Source organism: Labrus mixtus, chromosome 15, assembly GCF_963584025.1.
Source record: "Labrus mixtus chromosome 15, fLabMix1.1, whole genome shotgun sequence".
NCBI classification, from domain to species: Eukaryota; Metazoa; Chordata; class Actinopteri; order Labriformes; family Labridae; genus Labrus; species Labrus mixtus.
The window spans coordinates 15930360-15948627 of NC_083626.1; the positions used below are offsets into that span (position 1 = coordinate 15930360).

At 42.6% G+C, this 18268-nt stretch overlaps 2 protein-coding genes and 1 long non-coding RNA gene across 4 annotated transcripts; 1 reads left to right on the plus strand and 2 right to left on the minus strand.

Annotated features, from left to right (window-relative positions):
• The first annotated feature begins 3520 nt into the window (after positions 1-3520).
• Positions 3521-12542, plus strand: LOC132989720 (uncharacterized). 2 transcript variants are annotated; one of them, XR_009675938.1, is made up of 3 exons: positions 3521-3779; positions 5610-5807; positions 11954-12542. It is a non-coding gene; the product is annotated as an uncharacterized LOC132989720 (long non-coding RNA). The 2 variants fall into 2 exon arrangements; XR_009675937.1 differs by lacking the exon at positions 3521-3779 and having other exon boundaries at positions 5393-5807.
• On the minus strand, positions 12417-14333 carry LOC132989719 (adenosine receptor A3-like). The gene is made up of 3 exons (XM_061057498.1): positions 13791-14333; positions 13254-13711; positions 12417-13146 (listed from the first exon to the last, which is right to left on the minus strand). Exons 1-3 carry the CDS (start codon positions 14126-14128, stop codon positions 12941-12943), a joined length of 1002 nt encoding a protein of 333 aa, XP_060913481.1. The 5' UTR covers positions 14129-14333; the 3' UTR covers positions 12417-12940.
• Positions 14334-14816: 483 nt separating this feature from the next.
• On the minus strand, positions 14817-18164 carry LOC132989875 (transcription factor Spi-B). The gene is made up of 6 exons (XM_061057791.1): positions 18044-18164; positions 17808-17847; positions 16854-17064; positions 16627-16745; positions 16299-16440; positions 14817-16060 (listed from the first exon to the last, which is right to left on the minus strand). Exons 2-6 carry the CDS (start codon positions 17826-17828, stop codon positions 15753-15755), a joined length of 801 nt encoding a protein of 266 aa, XP_060913774.1. The 5' UTR covers positions 17829-17847; positions 18044-18164; the 3' UTR covers positions 14817-15752.
• Between the last annotated feature and the right edge of the window lie 104 nt (positions 18165-18268).

Consider the following 18268-nt stretch of genomic DNA (forward strand, 5'->3'; position numbering starts at 1 on the left):
CAATTGTGTTTGTCCCTCTGCTGAAAAAACTTTTGGATACTGTTCGGTATCTGATCATTTTTAACTTTGTACATGATTTGAGTGGTTTTAAAGTCAACCAAGTCCTTAAGTTTCAGTGTTTTCAGTTTGATGAAGAGTGGGTAATTGCTACACACACACACACACACACACACACACACACACACACACAATGCACTGATAAAAGAGGGATTAATGGTGCTCAGGGACACTTTTTTTCCTTATCACAAGTTATTCTGGCAACGGCAAAGGTGACGTCTACTGCATGTCTCAGGTATCTGGGGACATCTGTGTGCAAACATGAGAAAACAGTGTCTCTGCCAAAGATAGTTTATTTACAGTATGCTGCTTTAACCTTGTAGTATGAATGCATGACTTACTACAAACCCTAAAGCAATGCACTTATAAACATGGACAGTTATGTTCTGCTGGTTACAAGTGAATGGGAAGTATAGATTTCCTTTTTTACTTTCTGTGATGAAGTCATCTATAATCATGACACACACAATTCATAGTGATGTGCTGGAACACCGGGGGAAAGGGCTGTCAAAGCGAATCAGGGACTCAAATAGACTTGTTTCAGCTGTGGTTAATGATTTACATCACCTACAGCCTTACCCTCCCCTCACATAGACAAGGTGAGAGTAATTGGAAGAAAGGCTCTGCTCATGCAGCTGACATTACCAACAGTAATTCTATTGTAAAAGGAGAGATCGGCCTCTGAGAGAAAAATCACGAGACAGGCAAGGGGCTTAAACCCTCTTATTCTTAACAGGCCCCTTAACTTCTGACAATAAGCTTCTGTTTAAAAGTAGAGATTAAGTGCTGGCATCCGATCAGCAACTCTGCAGGACTTCTCAGTACACCTATTTTCAGCAGCTGGAGTCAGATCCATACTGATCGGTGAAATTTAAAGTAGAACATTTCATACACAGCCCACCTTTTATTTTTAAGACATGCATGTTCTATCCACATCTTCTTACATTTATTAAATGTCCAATTGATTGAATTAATTGAAAATAAATACTGTATAAAAGTGGCACAATCAAACTAGCCAGGTCAAAAGTCATAGGACTCGTATGGAACGGAAGTAGAAATCTGGGCTTGTTCTTGCTTGCATACAGCCACTAGAGGGCAGTATTACCAGGGCCATGGGTATTTCAAAGGACAAGGCATGGCACTTGTTAATGAATACAATTCACATTTACAGCCAAAAAGCAAGCTTTTTGTGAATCAATTTGTTTAAGCTCTGTATATGTGCTCAGGACATATCAGAAGAAGCTTTTAGTTAGATTAAGATATAAAACAACAATAGTTTTACTGTATTCTAGTACACATTTGAAATATGCAAAAACGAAACAAGATGAACTCTTGTGATGAACGTGACCATACTGATGTTTAGGTAATGTTGTACGACAGGAATGGTTTCTGTTTGACATATGCTGCACCTTCTCCCTTCCCAATTTAGCCTGCAACATCACAGGAGATCAGGTTAAATCATTTTCTATTTGGTACCTAGAAGACAAAAAGTGCAATTTTTTAATTCAGTGTCAGTCAGGTCAACTCCTTTATTTTTTGTCGTTGTCCTGTTAAAATACAATAGCCTAAGTAAGGCCCTCCCTCGCAATATGTTGGAAGCAACTGAATACAAATACAGCTACATACACAGGCTATAGGCTATTGTTAAAACTTTCTGGTATCCTTTATTTGAAATTAATACCGATAATTAAAGCCGATACAGAACCTATAATAGGCATAGACAGAATTGATAAATGTGTGTGTTGTGTAAGAATAAAGGCATAGCTCTTTCATCTCACAAAATGCATTTAAAGAAGTCAGCCACTAGATGGTGCGTCTCATCTTACAGTAAAAACTCTTCATGAAAGAGAATCAGAGCCAGTCCCAGTGGACTTATCTATCATGACTTGTGTGTAGGCTACTACATCTTTTTGGAGGCATATGTTTGGTTTCAGTGCGGCAGTGGATTTAAAATATCAGAACTGTAATAGTTAAAGTTATAAATTGTTCAGGTGAGCCTTGATCCAGCCAAGTCTCGTTTAATCTCTGTTCATGATCGAATCAGAAAAAGCAAGCCCTGCATCAATCCTCTTGCGGATTAATTTCGGCGTTATCTTACTTATCACCAACAAATGAAAATATTCATAGGTGTAGGGCCTAAATGTTTACACTGTTAGGCCTATATGAATATAACCTGTATGTAAATACAGACTGCCACACTAGTGCGCCTGTTGAATGCAGCCTCTTCCACACCATGTCTGTCACGTGAGTAAGTAGACTGTTGTCTTAATGTTGAAACATTTAAGGATTATTTTTGTTTTATTGTAGTTTTAGTTTTTTTAGTTTGGCATTTAAGTAACTCTAACAAACTTCAAACTTTGTATTCCAGTTGAGATAAAAAAAAAAAAACCTGATAAAATTATTTAAAAACACAAGTTAAAAGCGTTTATGCTAGGGGTTAGCTAACAGTTATTGGCTTTAAGCTAGTAGTTTAAACTAGTATTAAACAGTGCAGGACATTTAGACACTGACAGGTGTGACTGAACTCTGAAATCAAATGTGCACCAGCTGTTTACATATTATGAAACCACTTTTTTTTTTTTTAAATATAGGAATTAGTGAGTAAAAAAAAGGATAATTCATCAAGTGCTTGACACAATTTCTGAACAAAAACTGCAAAATGTCTTACAGTGTGTCTTCATTGTTCTCAAGAAATTATAATTGAAACATATTTTGGTAATCTGCAGTTTATCAATAACTCAATGGATATACTACTGTGGCCTTTTTTGTTATTGTAAATCAGATTACTGTTATTTTTTATCCACTGATCATACATTTCTTGGGTTATTTTATCCCCTGTTACTTGACCATTCTTTCACAAAATGTAGCTCATAAACTGGCCCTGATTACCTTTATTATTCGTTCAGAGTATTGCAATAAGGAAAAACACACCACTTTATTTTTTGGAAGACTGGTTGAGACAGGGTGATCAAAAATGCATATTATTTACATTATATTCAGGAAAATGGATGAAATAAAACCTTTGAGAAAAACTGAACATACAGTACTTGAAGCATGTCTTTAGTCTGTATGTTTACATGTGTAGATATGTGCAAAACCAAGGCCACCATAGCTATATGTTTATCAATGTGAATTTTTAGTGTTATCTGTGCATGTCGTGACTGTGCAAGAAACTGAGATGCTCATGTTATTGATACCAGGAGAAGAGTGTCCCTGTGTGAACTGGGTGTGAGCAGCAAAACACTGCTATCAGATAAGTCGTCACACTTGGTTAAAGGCGAATGTAACATTGCATCTATGTCGGAGGCATTTTTAAAAACGATCCACAACATCTCCAGCAATCATAAGCTCGTATTTGACATGACACTTTAAAACCCTTCACTGTTGCTTATTTTGAATGCTGAAGAAAAGTCACTAACTTCTCTCTTCCTGTGTATTTTGGTAGGAAATAAATATGGTTGCCGTGCATTTAGAGTACATCTGCCTCTACAACTGTACGGAACAGTCTAGCTGTGTGACTATATTTGTCCTCTCTCTCTCTCTCTCTCTCTCTCTCTCTCTCTCTCTCTCTCTCTCTCTCTCTCTCTCTTGCAAGGGGACAGGAGCGTCAAGAGTTGGACGGCTGCCAAAAGAGGCCGGCCCGCCGTGCAGCTGAAACTTTTACAAGCCAAGCAGGAAGAGACACAGGGAGCGATCAAAGAAGAAAAGGAGCAAAAGAAAAAGTGAGAGAGACGTCTAAAGCTTTTTTTCCCCCCCTTTCTCCCTCTCTTTCTCCTCTCTGTGTCTGTCTGTCTCTCTGTCTTTTCTTATTCCTTTTTAAAGCCATACTGTATTTGCCCGCCTTTGGTGGCAGGGGGTAAGTGTAGGGCTGGAGGACAGGACGAGAGAGGAGGAGGGGGGGGGGGGGGGGGGGGGGGAGAGACTTTGGGTTCAGAGAGTTCAGCTGAGGAGAGAAATAAATGCATAAACAACAAAGGAGACGTGACGTCAGATTTTAGGGGCTGTCCAACCTGCTGGCTGAATCTGAGCCTCCATGGAAGAACCGGATTGTTCGCACCACATGTGTGTTTGTGTGTATGTGCCTATGTACAGTATGAATGTGTGTGTGTGCGTCCATTGTCCTAACTTCGAGAAACAGATTCACGTGGAGTTTAAGCAGGGAAGCTGGACTTTTGTGGTCTGTTTTGTCTCCGCGGTGAGAGTTCGAAGACCGGGAGAGCCCTCAAGAAATGTGTGCTCAATAACTCAGGTATTACAGCAGCTTCAACGAGGAATTGACTTTTTCAATCCCCAAAGAAAGAACACGCTTTGATTTTGTCTTCAAGTTTTTGATGTAAGTTTAAAAAAGAGATCAAATATTTTGTTTTGCTCTGGAAGGGTGAACATCATTCCTGTTTTTTTTTTATTTCAAAATTACGTCAGCTCAGGAGTGAGCTCCGATTGGCTGGCTCGACTTGGGATACCCGCTCAAACGCCAGTGATTGGCCCCCAAGTGGGCTATAGAGAAGGTCGGCCATTTATGAACAGATGGATTTATGTTTTCTCTTCTAATGATTGAGGTCATCTAGAGGCGACAGCTCGCTGATCCAAGATCTGCATTGCTGTCCAACTGTCTTGCTGGTGTGAGAAAGCAGAGGGAGACCTGGGAAAGATGCCAATGACCGGAGGGGGGGGGGGGCGAAAAAAAAAAGTGACATTCTCTGAAATGTCCACCCTCCTCGCTCATTGATTCATTTAGCTGAAGTCTCCAAACCCCTCCCACCGAGGAGGGCAGATATCATCCCCTGATAGAGTGAGAGCATGAATTGACAGAAGGATAAAGGGCGACACGGAGAAAAGGAGGCAGAATTAAGATGTTGAAAGAAACCCCTTCAAGAGCGAGAGAACACAAGTCCATCAGAGTAGAGTCCAAATTGCAAGCTCGCTTTTTTGACCTACTGTAAAAAATATGGTGAGACGGAACAATATGGCAGAAGTGTTTTGGATTTACTTATGTCTCTCGCAGTGTCTCAGTTGCAGGATAGTAGAAGTACGAGGTGAGAGTTTCATTTTGGATGTTACAGAATTAGTGTGAATCAGACTGTGACACTGTTCTGTGTCACCGTGACAGTTTACACTTCTTCTCTTTTCTTTCTGTGTCTTAACTCCTTCTCTCTGACTCCTCCTCTCTCTGTTCCGCCTCTCTCGCTACAGCCTGTTCCTCCCTTCCTCTTTTCTATGTCTCTACACTCCCCTGATGCCCCCCCCCCCCCCCCCCCCCCCCCCCTCCTTTTCCCTCCCCTTCCCTCTTGGCAGCAGTGCCAAAGTGGGCAGGCAGACCGAGGCAAACACAGCACAGGGCAGAGCAGAGGGCGATCCAAAGGCTGGCGAATTGATTATATGTGTGCTCGTGTTTTAAAGTGTCCTCTCTCTGCGTGTCTCTGTGTTTTTTTTTTTTTTTTTGTCATACGCATCTGCAAGTAATGTGAGTCTGTTCTGAGTCTGTTGTGTAGCTCTTCTCGTTTCTGCTGTGCACAGTGAGTTTCATATCTCGGCTTGTGTGCATCCTGTAGGGCTGAGTGTGAGCAGACGTCCCTCTGTCACCCCTGTGTGCCGACAGACGCACTCACGCCAGTAGGAGGGGATTGTGGGAAAGGGGTGTAGCACTCAGAGGGTGTGCTCTACTCCTCTCTTTTCCCTTCTTCCCGCCATCACGGCCCTCTTCTCCTCCAGTCCTCCGGCCCAGCCCGCCGCTCATGTTCAAGCTCCAGGTATTTTTCTTTTTTATCCTGCGACACCTCTTCCAAGTCGTTTTCACTGCCCTATAATCTTTCTCCTCGGGTTCCTCTCGCCCTCTTCCTCTGTCCTCCATCATGGTCTTCATCCTGTAAATGTGTCTATCGTCGTTTGTTGCCACGCTGCACTCCGCTCGCCGCCATTTTGGCTCAATAGATATAGCAGGAGAAACTTTTCTCCAGCTTTGAGGGACTCCTCGAATCCCTGCTGACCATCTCCTTTCTCTTGCCTCCAGTAACTCTTTTTTTCTCTGTCTCTGTCGCCCTCTTCCTCTCCCCGTCTCTGCTTCAGGACAGCAGGGTCTGACAGGGTGGTGAACAGTCTTTCTGTGGCATTTTGTTTTGAACAGGTGTCTTTTTGTAGGCTTGCAGGAGGAACGAAAGGCCTTCAAGGCTTCTTTCTGACCTCAGAGGGTCGACAGAGCCAGAGAGCTGGCTGTTGTGTCGAGGTCAGTGCCAGTTTTGCTTCCGAACAGTGTCGAAGAGCTGCTTAAACCAGACACAAGAGACAGTCCGGTTCTGTTATCACGCATTATAGCTAATAAAAGGGCAATGTTGTTTGCTTCTCCTCCCCTTTCATCGAATGTTTGCACTTTGTGCCTCTGTAAGAGCACAGATAGGCGGCTGTTGTTTCACACGATCAAGCGTGTCAGTGTGTGTGTGATCAATGATCAAGAGGTGTGACAGGTCGTTAAAGGTGCAATTCTGCGTTTTTTTGTCTTGTCACACCGTGCCAAAGGCTAGTGTGAATATGATACTTTGCACTTCAGAGGAAACTGGTGCAGAAATGAAACTGAGGTCAGGTCAGGTGATGTAAAGAAAACGGGCAGATTGTACAGCACGAATCACAACTGTTTTCCCGTGCTCTACAGTAGTTCTATGTCATTTCAAAAAGGGGAAAAAAATGTTTAAACGTAAACAGACGTGTTTGTCTGATTGATGTCGATCATACTCTGCTGCAAGTAAACAAGCATACTATTCATTTAAAGGGCATTTTGTCATTACGATCTCATTCCAGTCGCCAGAATTCCATTAAACAAATATAAAAATAAACGAGACAAAACAGGATGTGATAACTGATTCAGACCCCATTTCATATTTCTTCTAAAACTAACGATTCATTTTATGAGCTATCCGCACATTGATTCTTGAGTAAGAAATCAGTCTGGACTGCTAATTTTTATATTGATCTAAATACAGGTCGGTGTTAAGATGGCGCCTTCGTGCCACGTGTTTAAAAAAGCAGTGTGGAAGGGCAGACCCTTTCAACATACCCCTCACAGTTTGTAGGTATACTCTCTGCATCAGCATCTGTCTTTTCAGTTGCTCTGCAGTCACATTCAAGGGCTTATAATTTAAAAAGAAAAAGAAGCGAAAGAACCTTACTTTAAGTATATTGTCATGCAACACTAATGAGGACAGAAATATTAAGAAAGAAGCCGTAGAAAACGAGAGAGAACAAGGGTTACAGAGACAGAAAGAGAGATAGGAGTGGGAGAGCTCTTTTCCCCGCCCCTCTCTTATCCTCAGATGAACTTATCGTGTTGCCTCATAATGTTTCTGAGTTTTTCTCCTAGAGGCAGTCATGCTAACTTCCTGCATACAGCCTCAACAGAGCTGATTGGCTGATATCTTGGCTGACCGGCCGCGGTTTGCAGCGAGGCAACAGGAAGTTTCTCCTCTCATGCAGGAAGCAGCAGCTGCTCTGTCCTGACAGACAGCACTTTGCACTCCTGCACGCACACTCTGTTTGTGTATCTGCATGTGCGTGTGCATGTGCTCGTTTGTGTACAGCCCGCGCTGTGTGGCACAAGTGAACGCTGTAACATGTGGGCGTGTAGCAACATGCCAGGCAAGGCATCTGAGATATCAGAAACATTTGAAACCATGGTAACCACACAGCTCATCAGCACATTAGCAAAAGCAAAGACAAGTGGAAAGGAGGAGAGGGGAGACAGAGAGAGTAAATGAAGAGGAGGACAGAAACCTTTAGTGTATTTTCCTTCATTCAGAGATTTTAGAATTTCATATGGTCTGATTTTAAATGTTCTTTTTCAGATTAAATGCAACCTCTTGGAAAGACAACCTACATACATATTGCTTACATGCATTTTTGATGTTTTAAAAATCCTAAGTGATGGATATGAATCTAAAGAGAATAGTTTTAAAAAAATGGAATACGTGTGAGCTCCCTGCCACCTTTTTTTTTTAAAATATTGAATATTTAACTTGGGCCAACTTCTGTTTAACTTTATGGTTAAAATGATTGTGGGCAACTGTGAGTCACACAATAGCTCCCTTATATTCCTCCTTTATCTGGGTCATGCTATCTTTTCATCAAACATGCTGCCTGACAGGTTTACCTAGCTGTAGTGCCTGCGAGTCACGCATATGTATATGTGTAGCCCACGAGCTTGCACAACAGAGGAGTTCATGGTAAGCATTTTATTTAATTAAGTCTATCAGGATCAGATGGAATGAGCTCCTTTCTTGTACAGGAGGTCAGCCAACTGTTCTGTGTTGTGTCTGCGTTGGTTTTGTCTTAAGCACATGCATATGGAAGTGTGTTTCCGTATACATGCATAAGTGTTCGCATGAGCCTTGTGTGTTTGCGCTTGGTTAATGAGGATATACAGAACATCAGAGCGGGCACCTTGCCAAGTGGGCACGGAAGAGGCTCAGCGCACCCGTCCTTCGTCCTTTAATGTTGGAATCAGACATTCCTCAGGGAGTGGGGAGGATGAAAAAAGCAGCAGGTACGATAAAATCGCTCTTGCTCTCCGTTGAGGATCAGTCCTCTTTTTTTTTTTTTTTTGTATCTTCCAGATGCCCGGGCACACATTTTCTCTAGATTAAGACGGGACACGTGTAAGGCAAGACATCCGTTCGCCTCTTTTTAACTGTGGGAATTCTGCATTCTGCCGTTTATTGTGTGGCATACTTCCCCTGCTAACTCCAGGTCCCCCACCGCTCCTCCTCCTTGCCCACCATCACCACCTCCTTCCTCCCTCATTGAAATTCTTCCTGGCACACAGACACTGCCCATTCTTGGCACAAAGCTCAGGGGGAGAGAGAGAGAGAGAGAGAGAGAGAGAAGGAGAAACACACAAGAACCTGTGCCATTTGTCTGGTGCCCCGTACGTTGTGTCTGCCAAGCATTCATCCTGTCTCGCGGACCAAGGGACCAGGAAATCCAATAGGTATTTCCCTGCCTCTGCTTCCTGTGAAAATCTGATCCAATTCTGAGGAGTTTTGTTGGCAACTGAGTGCGCTGTGTGTGTGTTTTGGGGATTTGCTGATTAATTTCTGCGTTTTATGTTGTTGGTGAAAAAAATTCAGGCGAATCCTGTGTCCTTTAGCAACAAAGAAAATGAAGCTCAGGGTTGCATTGTTTTCATGATATTCTTGCATTGGTTTTGATTTGTGAAAGATGGCGCGTTTTGGTCATTTTGTTGAGTTTTGCAGGTCAATATGACAAAGTGGTAAAATATTTTGCGTACACAAAGATTATTGACCTTTTGTTCTTTGAATTACATCCACAAAAATGAACAATAGGTTAAATAATTGATAGGTAACAGGCCTTCCATTCTGTTGTTGTGGCACTTCTATAAAAATGAATTCATTTAAATTAATTGTTACCTTGAATGTGACATGTGCTCTATACCTGCTGTTTATGAAGATATGTTCCAAACTTATTGAAAGGGATAAAATACAAGTGTGACAGTACAACTGGCGTAGGGCTATGGAAAACCTTAAAAAAAATGTGCAACCTTCACTCATAGGAAGATTAACGCACTTAAACAGGAAATTGTTTCCAGAAAAACATATCCTGACTGTGCACTGCATAGCAGCGTGAACAGAGGGCAAGAGAGGACAAGGTCTGTCTCGTGGCTTATTTTTAGTATACTGTTTTATTTTTTTTTTCAGATCTATTTTGGGGCGTTTTCTGACTTTATAGCGAGACAAGGGCAGTGGATAGAGTTGGAAATTGGTGAGAGAGAGTTTGGAATGACATGCGGGAAAGGAGACACAGGTCGGATTCTAACCCAGGCCGCCTGATTCGAGGACTACAGCCTCTGTACATGGGCCGCATTATCTAACCACTAACCCACCGGCGCCCCTAGTATGCTATTAATATGAATTTACTGCCATGCAAGTATAGTCCACATGTGACAGATTCACAGACGGGGATTGTGAGGAGCTATAAAAGATTGTTTGTTGTTTGTCATCTTTTCACAAGGTCCTCTGATTAATTTGGAAGTTGTTGAAAATGAAAATGATTGGACCCAGCCGTGCCAAGGGGTGGTCCTTTTAGTCGCTATCCATACTCCATAATCACAGACAACAGCCCCCAATAGAGCGCACATAACTGATCATGTTCGGTCTTGGTGTTTTTGAAACATTCAAGAGTCCTCCTCATAAGCAATTCAATGTTTCAAGCTTTTTTTTCTTTTTTTTTTGTCATGGCGGGCCAGGCGCAGATTTCCTGTTAAATCTTTATCAATTTGACCCGATTCCCTCAGTAAACTGTGTCATATCGCTTTAAGTCTGCTCCCCTTGCCCTCCAGTCAGTAAACGTTTCTTGGCGACCAAACAGAGCTTGTGGATCTGTCACTGGCACAGAGGAAGAGTCGGGCGTCATGCCAACATAACCCCCCCCCCCCCCCCCCCCCCCCCCCCCCCCACCCCCACCCCCCCCCATGTCTGTCTGTCTGGTGTTCAGTAATCAGACTAGCGGGGTCTACTGCATGCTAACTATAGGCCGGTCTGAACCAAGTCTCTGGGGATGAGGCTGTATTCTAATTTATGCAAGCAGTTCAACTCCTAACCCTGTGTATCTGAGGCCCGGGTATGGTATTCAGTCTGGTTCTCGTTAACCCTTCGACTGCTGCCATGTTGACCTGCTGGCACATCCCAATCTTTTTCACACAAGAGTTTGGAGGGGAAAAAAGAATACATACGAAAACAAACAATTCTGTTTTGCCCCTGAAATAAAAGTGCAATGTTAAATGATTAAACTTAAGCCCAAGCTTTTAATAGAGCAAGACAATCACAGGAATGTAAAAATGCTGAAGGGATGGATCTTTGTCTCTGTGAACTTTCGGCTGTCCGATATCTATTGTGAGTGCTATCTCACTTGTACTCGTGACAGTTCGTGAGTTAGTCTGGGTCTGTTGGCTTCATCTCAGCTCTTGGCACAGGACTGATTCTCCATACCTCACAATGGAGCACACGGAATCCTGGAAAAGTAAGACCTGGGAAAGAAAACACTAAAAGGTAGACCCTATAGTGCTTTAGGCAGACCTAAAATGGCGGATGTACGAGACGCCATTTTGTGTTTCCTTGTTGTGTTTTGGGGGGCAGAATACCAGCCTTGTATTCAATCAGAGGCAGCTGGTTGAAGCCATATTTGCAGGCATCTGTGTGTGTACCTCCGTCTGAGAAGCAGCAGCCAGCCTACACAGGAATAGCCCACTGGAATGAGCTCAGATTTTGGCAAAAACGGAAACGAATTCCTGGCACAGAGTCGAGCAGCTCTTTTTTTTTTTTTTTTTTTTTTTCTCCCCTCTTTCGATCACATGCCAGAGTCTCAGGAAGCCAGTGAGTTGTTTGTTGGGCTTTCACACATTAGCGCTCTCACTTTCCAATGTCTGCTTACCGTTAAATTATTTGTCTTTGATTTTTTTCTTCTTCTTCTTCATGGAACAGGTTTTAGAAAGACATTCAGCGCCGCACAAAAAAAAAAAAAAAAAAAGCTCGGTTGATCGGTGAGGATGTGCCAATATGCAAAATCTCAGACAGTCCTCTATTGTTAAGAAATGATAAATTTTCTCAAAATCTTGGCAGTAAAGGACTAGCGGCTTTTGAGACATAAGTCGTGATTTTGAACCATTTCCAGGAACGAAAATCAAAGAATTTGACACAGACTTAGCCGAGAAGTACGAATACACTCCTTTTTTTTTCCTGGGACTGAATTGAAACACGATATATATATATATAAATATAACACGAGGATAAACATCAAAATGTACAGTCCTACCCAGTTTATCTTGCCTGTATTTCACAGAATCAAATATCGAAGTAAGATAACCCTCTCTGTCTCTTTCTTTGTACCATTACAGGAGAGTTACCTTTGCGGATCTTTGGTGCTGAAGCAACGTGGATGCTGTCCTTGGGGCTGAGGTAGTAGATTGAATAGTTGTGGGGTTGTGTAACCTCTTTATGAGATAACTATACAATCTACTGTCTTTCCCAAGGAGACAGCAAAGTCAGCTGCTCGCCGACTGTCGTCTCCAATCAGGCAACGTGCTGTCCAATCAAAACAGACGCTCGCAGCCATCAACATAATCCGCTCTGACAAAGAATTGTTGTGTGTTCTTTTTCCAACTCGAGAGCAGCTAAATAAGGCGTCTTGTTCACCAAATGGATGTGAACGTGTGGCGTGTTTGTTTTGGGCTCTCTCAGGGTGAGGTAGTAGGTTGTATAGTTTGGTGGGTGGGATAGCAACCTGCTCAGGTGATAACTATACAGTCTATTGCCTTCCCCGAGGAGCTCACTGAACACTCATGAATGTTCGACACGCTCTCACGGCCGGGTTTCACCTTTAATCGTAGAAGCAGAAATGTAGTAATGTATTTAAAATGTGTACATCTGAATAAAGTCATACTTTGTCTCAAATTTGTCCAACAATAAATGACTGACATCTTGAAATTGTTGCTCTCCTAATGTCATTTTGTCTTTGGCATCTTGGTTTGTGTACAACAGCAGCTAATAAGTTTGTTAGTTTAGAGCACCCTCTAATGGAGACTCATGATACAGCTTTGATTAGATGAAGTTTGCAGACAAGGGACAACTGAATGCAATGGCAGACTAAATTTAAAGTATGAGACGTTTCATTCAAACAGAACACTGCAATTTGGAGTCTTGACATTTTTAAAAACTCCTAAGCTGCCTGTATTCTTCTCAGCTGGTCATTTGTAATAAAGACGTTTTAACACAGTTATATCTATGTTTTCTGTTGTTTCTTTTTTTTTGAAAACTCTTTATAAAAACAAGTCCCATGAACTCAACCACATTGGACTTAAAATAACACTTTCGTCCCTTTGTTGTTAGCTCCGCTCTCTCGATGCACACGTCTCCGTGTGATTGGCCTGGCTGCTTGTTCTCGGTCGACAAACCTGTTTATCCCCATTTAAACTGTTTATGTTTCCAAGGACGTGCCTCCATATTTGATTGTAGGCCTGCTGGATCTTTGGGATGCGATAGGCGTAGACCACAGGGTTGACTGCTGAGTTGGCATGAGATAGGAGAATACCTGGGAAATGCATTCGCTAATTAGTTCTCATGATAACTGTTGGTGAGTATTTTTGATGATACATGAAGAAAAACTTGCAAACACGCGTGAAAGAGGAAAAGACCTGCCTGCATAGAGTGTCTCCTGTGTCACAGCTTGAGGGCCTTGAAACAGCAGCAGACAGTTCATCAGGTGCAGAGGAATCCAGCAGACAGCAAACAAAATGAGAACCAGAGCCAGCGAGCAGGCTAGCCTCTTCTCCCTGAGCAGAGAGGCCTGAGCCTGGGCACAGCTCTCCTTAAGACGGCCCTGCAGACTCCAGAAGATTCGAGTGTAGAGGAGGGTCATGACCAGCAGGGGTGCCATTACACATCCCAGGAAGTTAAAGTAGACCATAAAGGGGAGGGAGATTACTGAGAGGAAGTTGCAGGGAGGAGAAGAGAGGGAAGAGGAGTTGGTGGAGCCAGGTGCTTTGGAGGAGGAGTTGTTCCAGCCAAACAGAGGGGTGAATCCCAGGAGACAGGAAAGAGTCCAACACAGGGAAACTGCAATCCATGTATGCTTCTGCGTAGCCAAGGCTTTGTATCTACAAATCACGAGGGAAGCATGTTAAGACAGAAAAGCTCCTTTACCTGTGGAACAGCGCTACAGTATGTGTGCCTCACCTGAGCGGGGTGTGAAGGCGTAGGTATCTGTCCACAGCGATGGCAAGCAGTGAGAGCACTGAGGCCTGAGTCAGCACGAGCACGACGCAGCTGAGTAGTAGGCAGAGGTCAGGGGTCAGGCTCACCCAGCCGTCCAACAGCACAGCCAGGGGCACAGCGGCCACGCCCACAAGCAGGTCAGCTACCGCGAGGGACACCAGGAAGCAAAAAGTTGGCTCGTGGAGGAAATCCCTGATGCCAATGCACACCGCACACACCACCAACACGTTGCCAAGGCAACAGGTCACAGCAATCAGCACTTCGAGTACCGTGTAGACCACCCAGCTCCATTCGGCCATCACTGAAGATGGAGACCAGTGAAGACGGAGACGCTTTTAAGTTTGATGAAGCAGGTTTCTTTGCAGGTGGGATGAATTCCACAGCAGTCCAACATAATCTTGTGTTTGCTGTTTAGATATTGTTCCTGCCTCCAGCTCTTGGCTTTATACATCCCCCAAAAAAAGAATTGAACAGATGCTTTTTATATGCAAACACGCATGCGCTTCTCTGTGCACACGCACACAACAACAGGCGTGCACTCCACTGAGAGAGGCCATCTGTGTTGAATCAGGGAGTGAAAATCCTCTCCTCACTGATGAATGTGCCTCAGCGCGCTTAGAGGAGTGGTCTCTTCTGATTGAGCAATGTCACATTTTAATGTAATATAATAATACAGCTTGAGGTACTCAAAATATTAAAATGACCCCTTTAAGAATATTAGATTTTCACATGTATGGTATCACTACTGCATGTGTTTGAAAGTAGAATTTGAATGTTTTAACTTTACAAAGCCATTCGAACTACTTTATACTGTATGCTTTGTGTCGTTTTATTTGTCCTATTGCGTCACATTTTAGAAGTTGATCATGTTTTATATGTGATATCTAAATCTGCGAATCATCTAGCGAGCTTATGAAACAAGTTACAAATGTGTTTGGAATAAAGTAGAATAAAATCAAAGATAAGTACTTGAGTAAATGTAGAGAATTGCCTGTTAGTGTGTTTTATTTAAAACTGTAAAAGTTTGTGACAAGACGCAGAAACAAAAATCTAAAGTAAAGACTCTCCTGCAGAGTCAAGAATGATAGTCCATATATGCGCTGGATATTATGTTTGGATGTCATTTGTGTTCAGTGTGTGTGTGACCTCGAGATTTGCCTATGAAAATGAAATTGTTTCACCATAGCAACTACATAGCACAAGGTAACAGTCAACACCACCAATATGTTTTCGTGAGGGCACTTCTGTCCTGTGTCAGTGGACTTTGTAGATGGTGATGATTAACAGGTCTGTTTTTTAATGGCGGGTTTTTTTTAATGCATGCTTACTTTGCATACAATTTTGGCTACGAGTGGATTTTTGTGTGTCCGCGAGGTGTGTGTTTACACTGGTGTGTAAGCACATCTGTGTTTGATTAGGTGATACGAGCAGCACATTACTTTGTTCAAATAAATACGGACAGAGAGCTAGAGAGATGGATTTTTATCTTCAAAAAGACATGTCAACAAAAGTCAAGACATAAAAGAAAAAGAAAAAAAGAGCTTTCATCTGTTGAAAATCTGCAAAACAAAATCACATCTAACAGAAAAGCACAACTTACATTTTTTAGAATGATTTAAGTTCTACTTATAAAGTAGATATGAGTGATAACCTTTAAGATTTACGTACTTTTAATGCCAGCATCCCAAACAAAGATTTCCAGTTCACTATTATACCATCTTGAATGTGGTCTTATTGGAGAGAAACCTCAGATTTACATTTTTCATACACTACTGTAACAAATACTCAGTATTCACATATTTCTGCATGCCATAAATACAATAAGCAGGAAGGAGATTCATCCTCCAACCCATGGTGTTCCCTGAATATCTGTTTGGCTTATTTTATTCCTATTCTTTTTTTTTTACACCTCCTTTATGCCTCCTACACCATATTAGAGTTTCCTTGTAGCCCCCTCAGCGTCTTGTCATCAAACCGGTAGGTGAGCTTTTTCTTCACCTTCTGAATCTCGCCAGTGCGAGAGTAGTTCCTCAGCGCCCGGGCCATCTTCTGGTAGGTCATGGGCTTGCGATTGCCCTTTCTTCGTCCCCACAGCTGAGCCAGGCGCTCCTTGTTTTGGGAGGAGAACTGAAATGTGCCGGCAGAGGACTGGACCCACCAGATGCAGCTCCGCATTGATGGCGTCTGGAGCATTTCGAATAGGAACTGGAACAACCGCTCCTTCCTCTTTCCTGCAAAGGAGTAAGGGGATGTAAAACTGATATGAGGTCGCAATGACTCATACTATGTGCGTATGTGGGAACTTGCATGTTGTTGCCCCAGTAGAAATCATGATATTTATTATCTTTATACACACAAGGGTTTGCAGTGTTGATATGTTGGAAGTTCTACAGTGTTAAAAGACTTAGGCTAAGGTGTGTGAGTGAGTGCATGGGTATATATTGAGTGTGGGTGATGCTGTTTGCGTACCTGAAAGGGGGGCAAGATTCATGGAGTCCTTCCTTGCTACCCTGTCAGAGGAAGGTGATGATGAATCTTGGTAGTCCTGGTACTGGGAGCAACTGGACTGTGAGTCTGAGTCAATGTATGCCGGGACCTCGTAAGAATACACCTGATCATTAAATAAAACAAGACAATTATTTAGCTTTTTCATGAATGAAGAAAAGAGTCAATACAAGTCAAATTGAGCCTCAGAATTCTAAAATGTCTCACACAGTAGTGTGTTGTTACAGTACATTAAGCTATGAACGATGTCAAAAGCTCCAATTCAATGGAAGGTTGAGGTTCTTGAACTCACCCACTGGTTTTCATGGGGACTAGTCCAGACTGGGGCCAGGACTCGATCTTCATATTCTTCATTTGGAGTATGAGAGTCACAGTCCCACTCATAAGGATGCTGACCTGACCAGCTATTCTCTATATAAAGTCAGGCAAAAGATACAGTAAGTTAAAGAGATACACACATTGAAAAAAAAAAAACCCCTTCATCTGTCCTTTGTCATTACTGCCAAAAACCTCACTAACCTATGATCCTGAGGCCCTGGTGGGGGTAGGAGTGTGTTGGTTGCCCCATGGTGTTCTGAGGCGATGCAGCTGTGTGAACACGCTGGACCTCCTGTGAGTGCTCCTGCAGGTACTCCTCGATGACCTCCAGGTCCACCTCTGAGCAGGAGGAAGGAGCTCCTCCGCTCCAGGCGACACGCTCTCCGCTCAGCCTCTCGGCCATGTAAGCCATCTGAGAAACACAGAGGAGGACGCCAGCTTTCAGAAGCAATACCCATGTGAGCTTGAAGTGAAGTGTGATGAGTGACATGTGTCCTCTTTCCTGTGTCAGTCGTAGCCTAAGGTTTATGCACACCTGCTGTTTTTTCCCCCTCATGATAACCCATTATTGTTCCACTGGGATGCACTTTTGTGCGCATAGGTCTTAATATGAGAGTGGCACTCATTCAGAAATGTTCTGAGAAATGAGCTTTGAATCGTCTCTGAAATTTTGCATGTGAGCAGCAGTGATTTCTCTTAAAATAAGATTACATTTTTCGACCACAAGTAAAACATTAAATAAATGACACACACACTCACAAACATACACACACACACACACACACACACACTTATGGTGCTCATATTCAGCTGTGAACTGTCTGATACTGAACGTGATGTGTGTGCTGTGTTTTGTGTTTTGAAAATGAGTCCACACTGTGACAGTGTCTTTTAGTTTGACTGGCAAATTTATGCAAGTGCTTGTGCACTCAGCAGCACAGGCAACATTCAGGTAACAGTGATGTGCGGCTGAGCTGCTATTCTGAGCTGCTGACCTTTTTACGATTAGACGACACAAACAAGTTACGGTGCAAAAAGATTATTACAGCAAACTGTGACTGAAATATGTAGATTATTTTAAAAATGTAAACTTTGTTTATCATTAACATGCTGAATACAAATAGACAAAATACATTAAAATAACATCAGACTCACCGTCTCCATCTCTTCCATCATATTTAATTTAAAGAACAATCTGGAAAGAAAAAACACTCGTGTGAGACACCAGAATCAAGGCTTAACACTCACATAATGAACAGAGAAGTGAAAAGACTCTGACACACATACTTCTCTAACTTATTACAGTCGGATATGGAGTCATGTGACAACTCAAAGCAAACACACAAAGTGAGAAGTTCATTGATTGAGCTCTAGAAAGCAGGTTTCTGTACCTTGTTCAGTCGGCGGTGTGTACTCCTGTTTCTGGTCCAGTGAAGTGTTATCATCAGGCAGGTGGAGATATGAGAATGTGAAAGCTCACCTGTATGATGATGCTCCACCTGGATAGCATCTCTCTTATAGTCTTTGTACACTTTTGGCCAGCCCACTTTGGCCATGAGACAAATTAGAGTGGGAGTGGTTTTTACTAAAAATCTTCTTGGCAGAGGGTTTGTCTA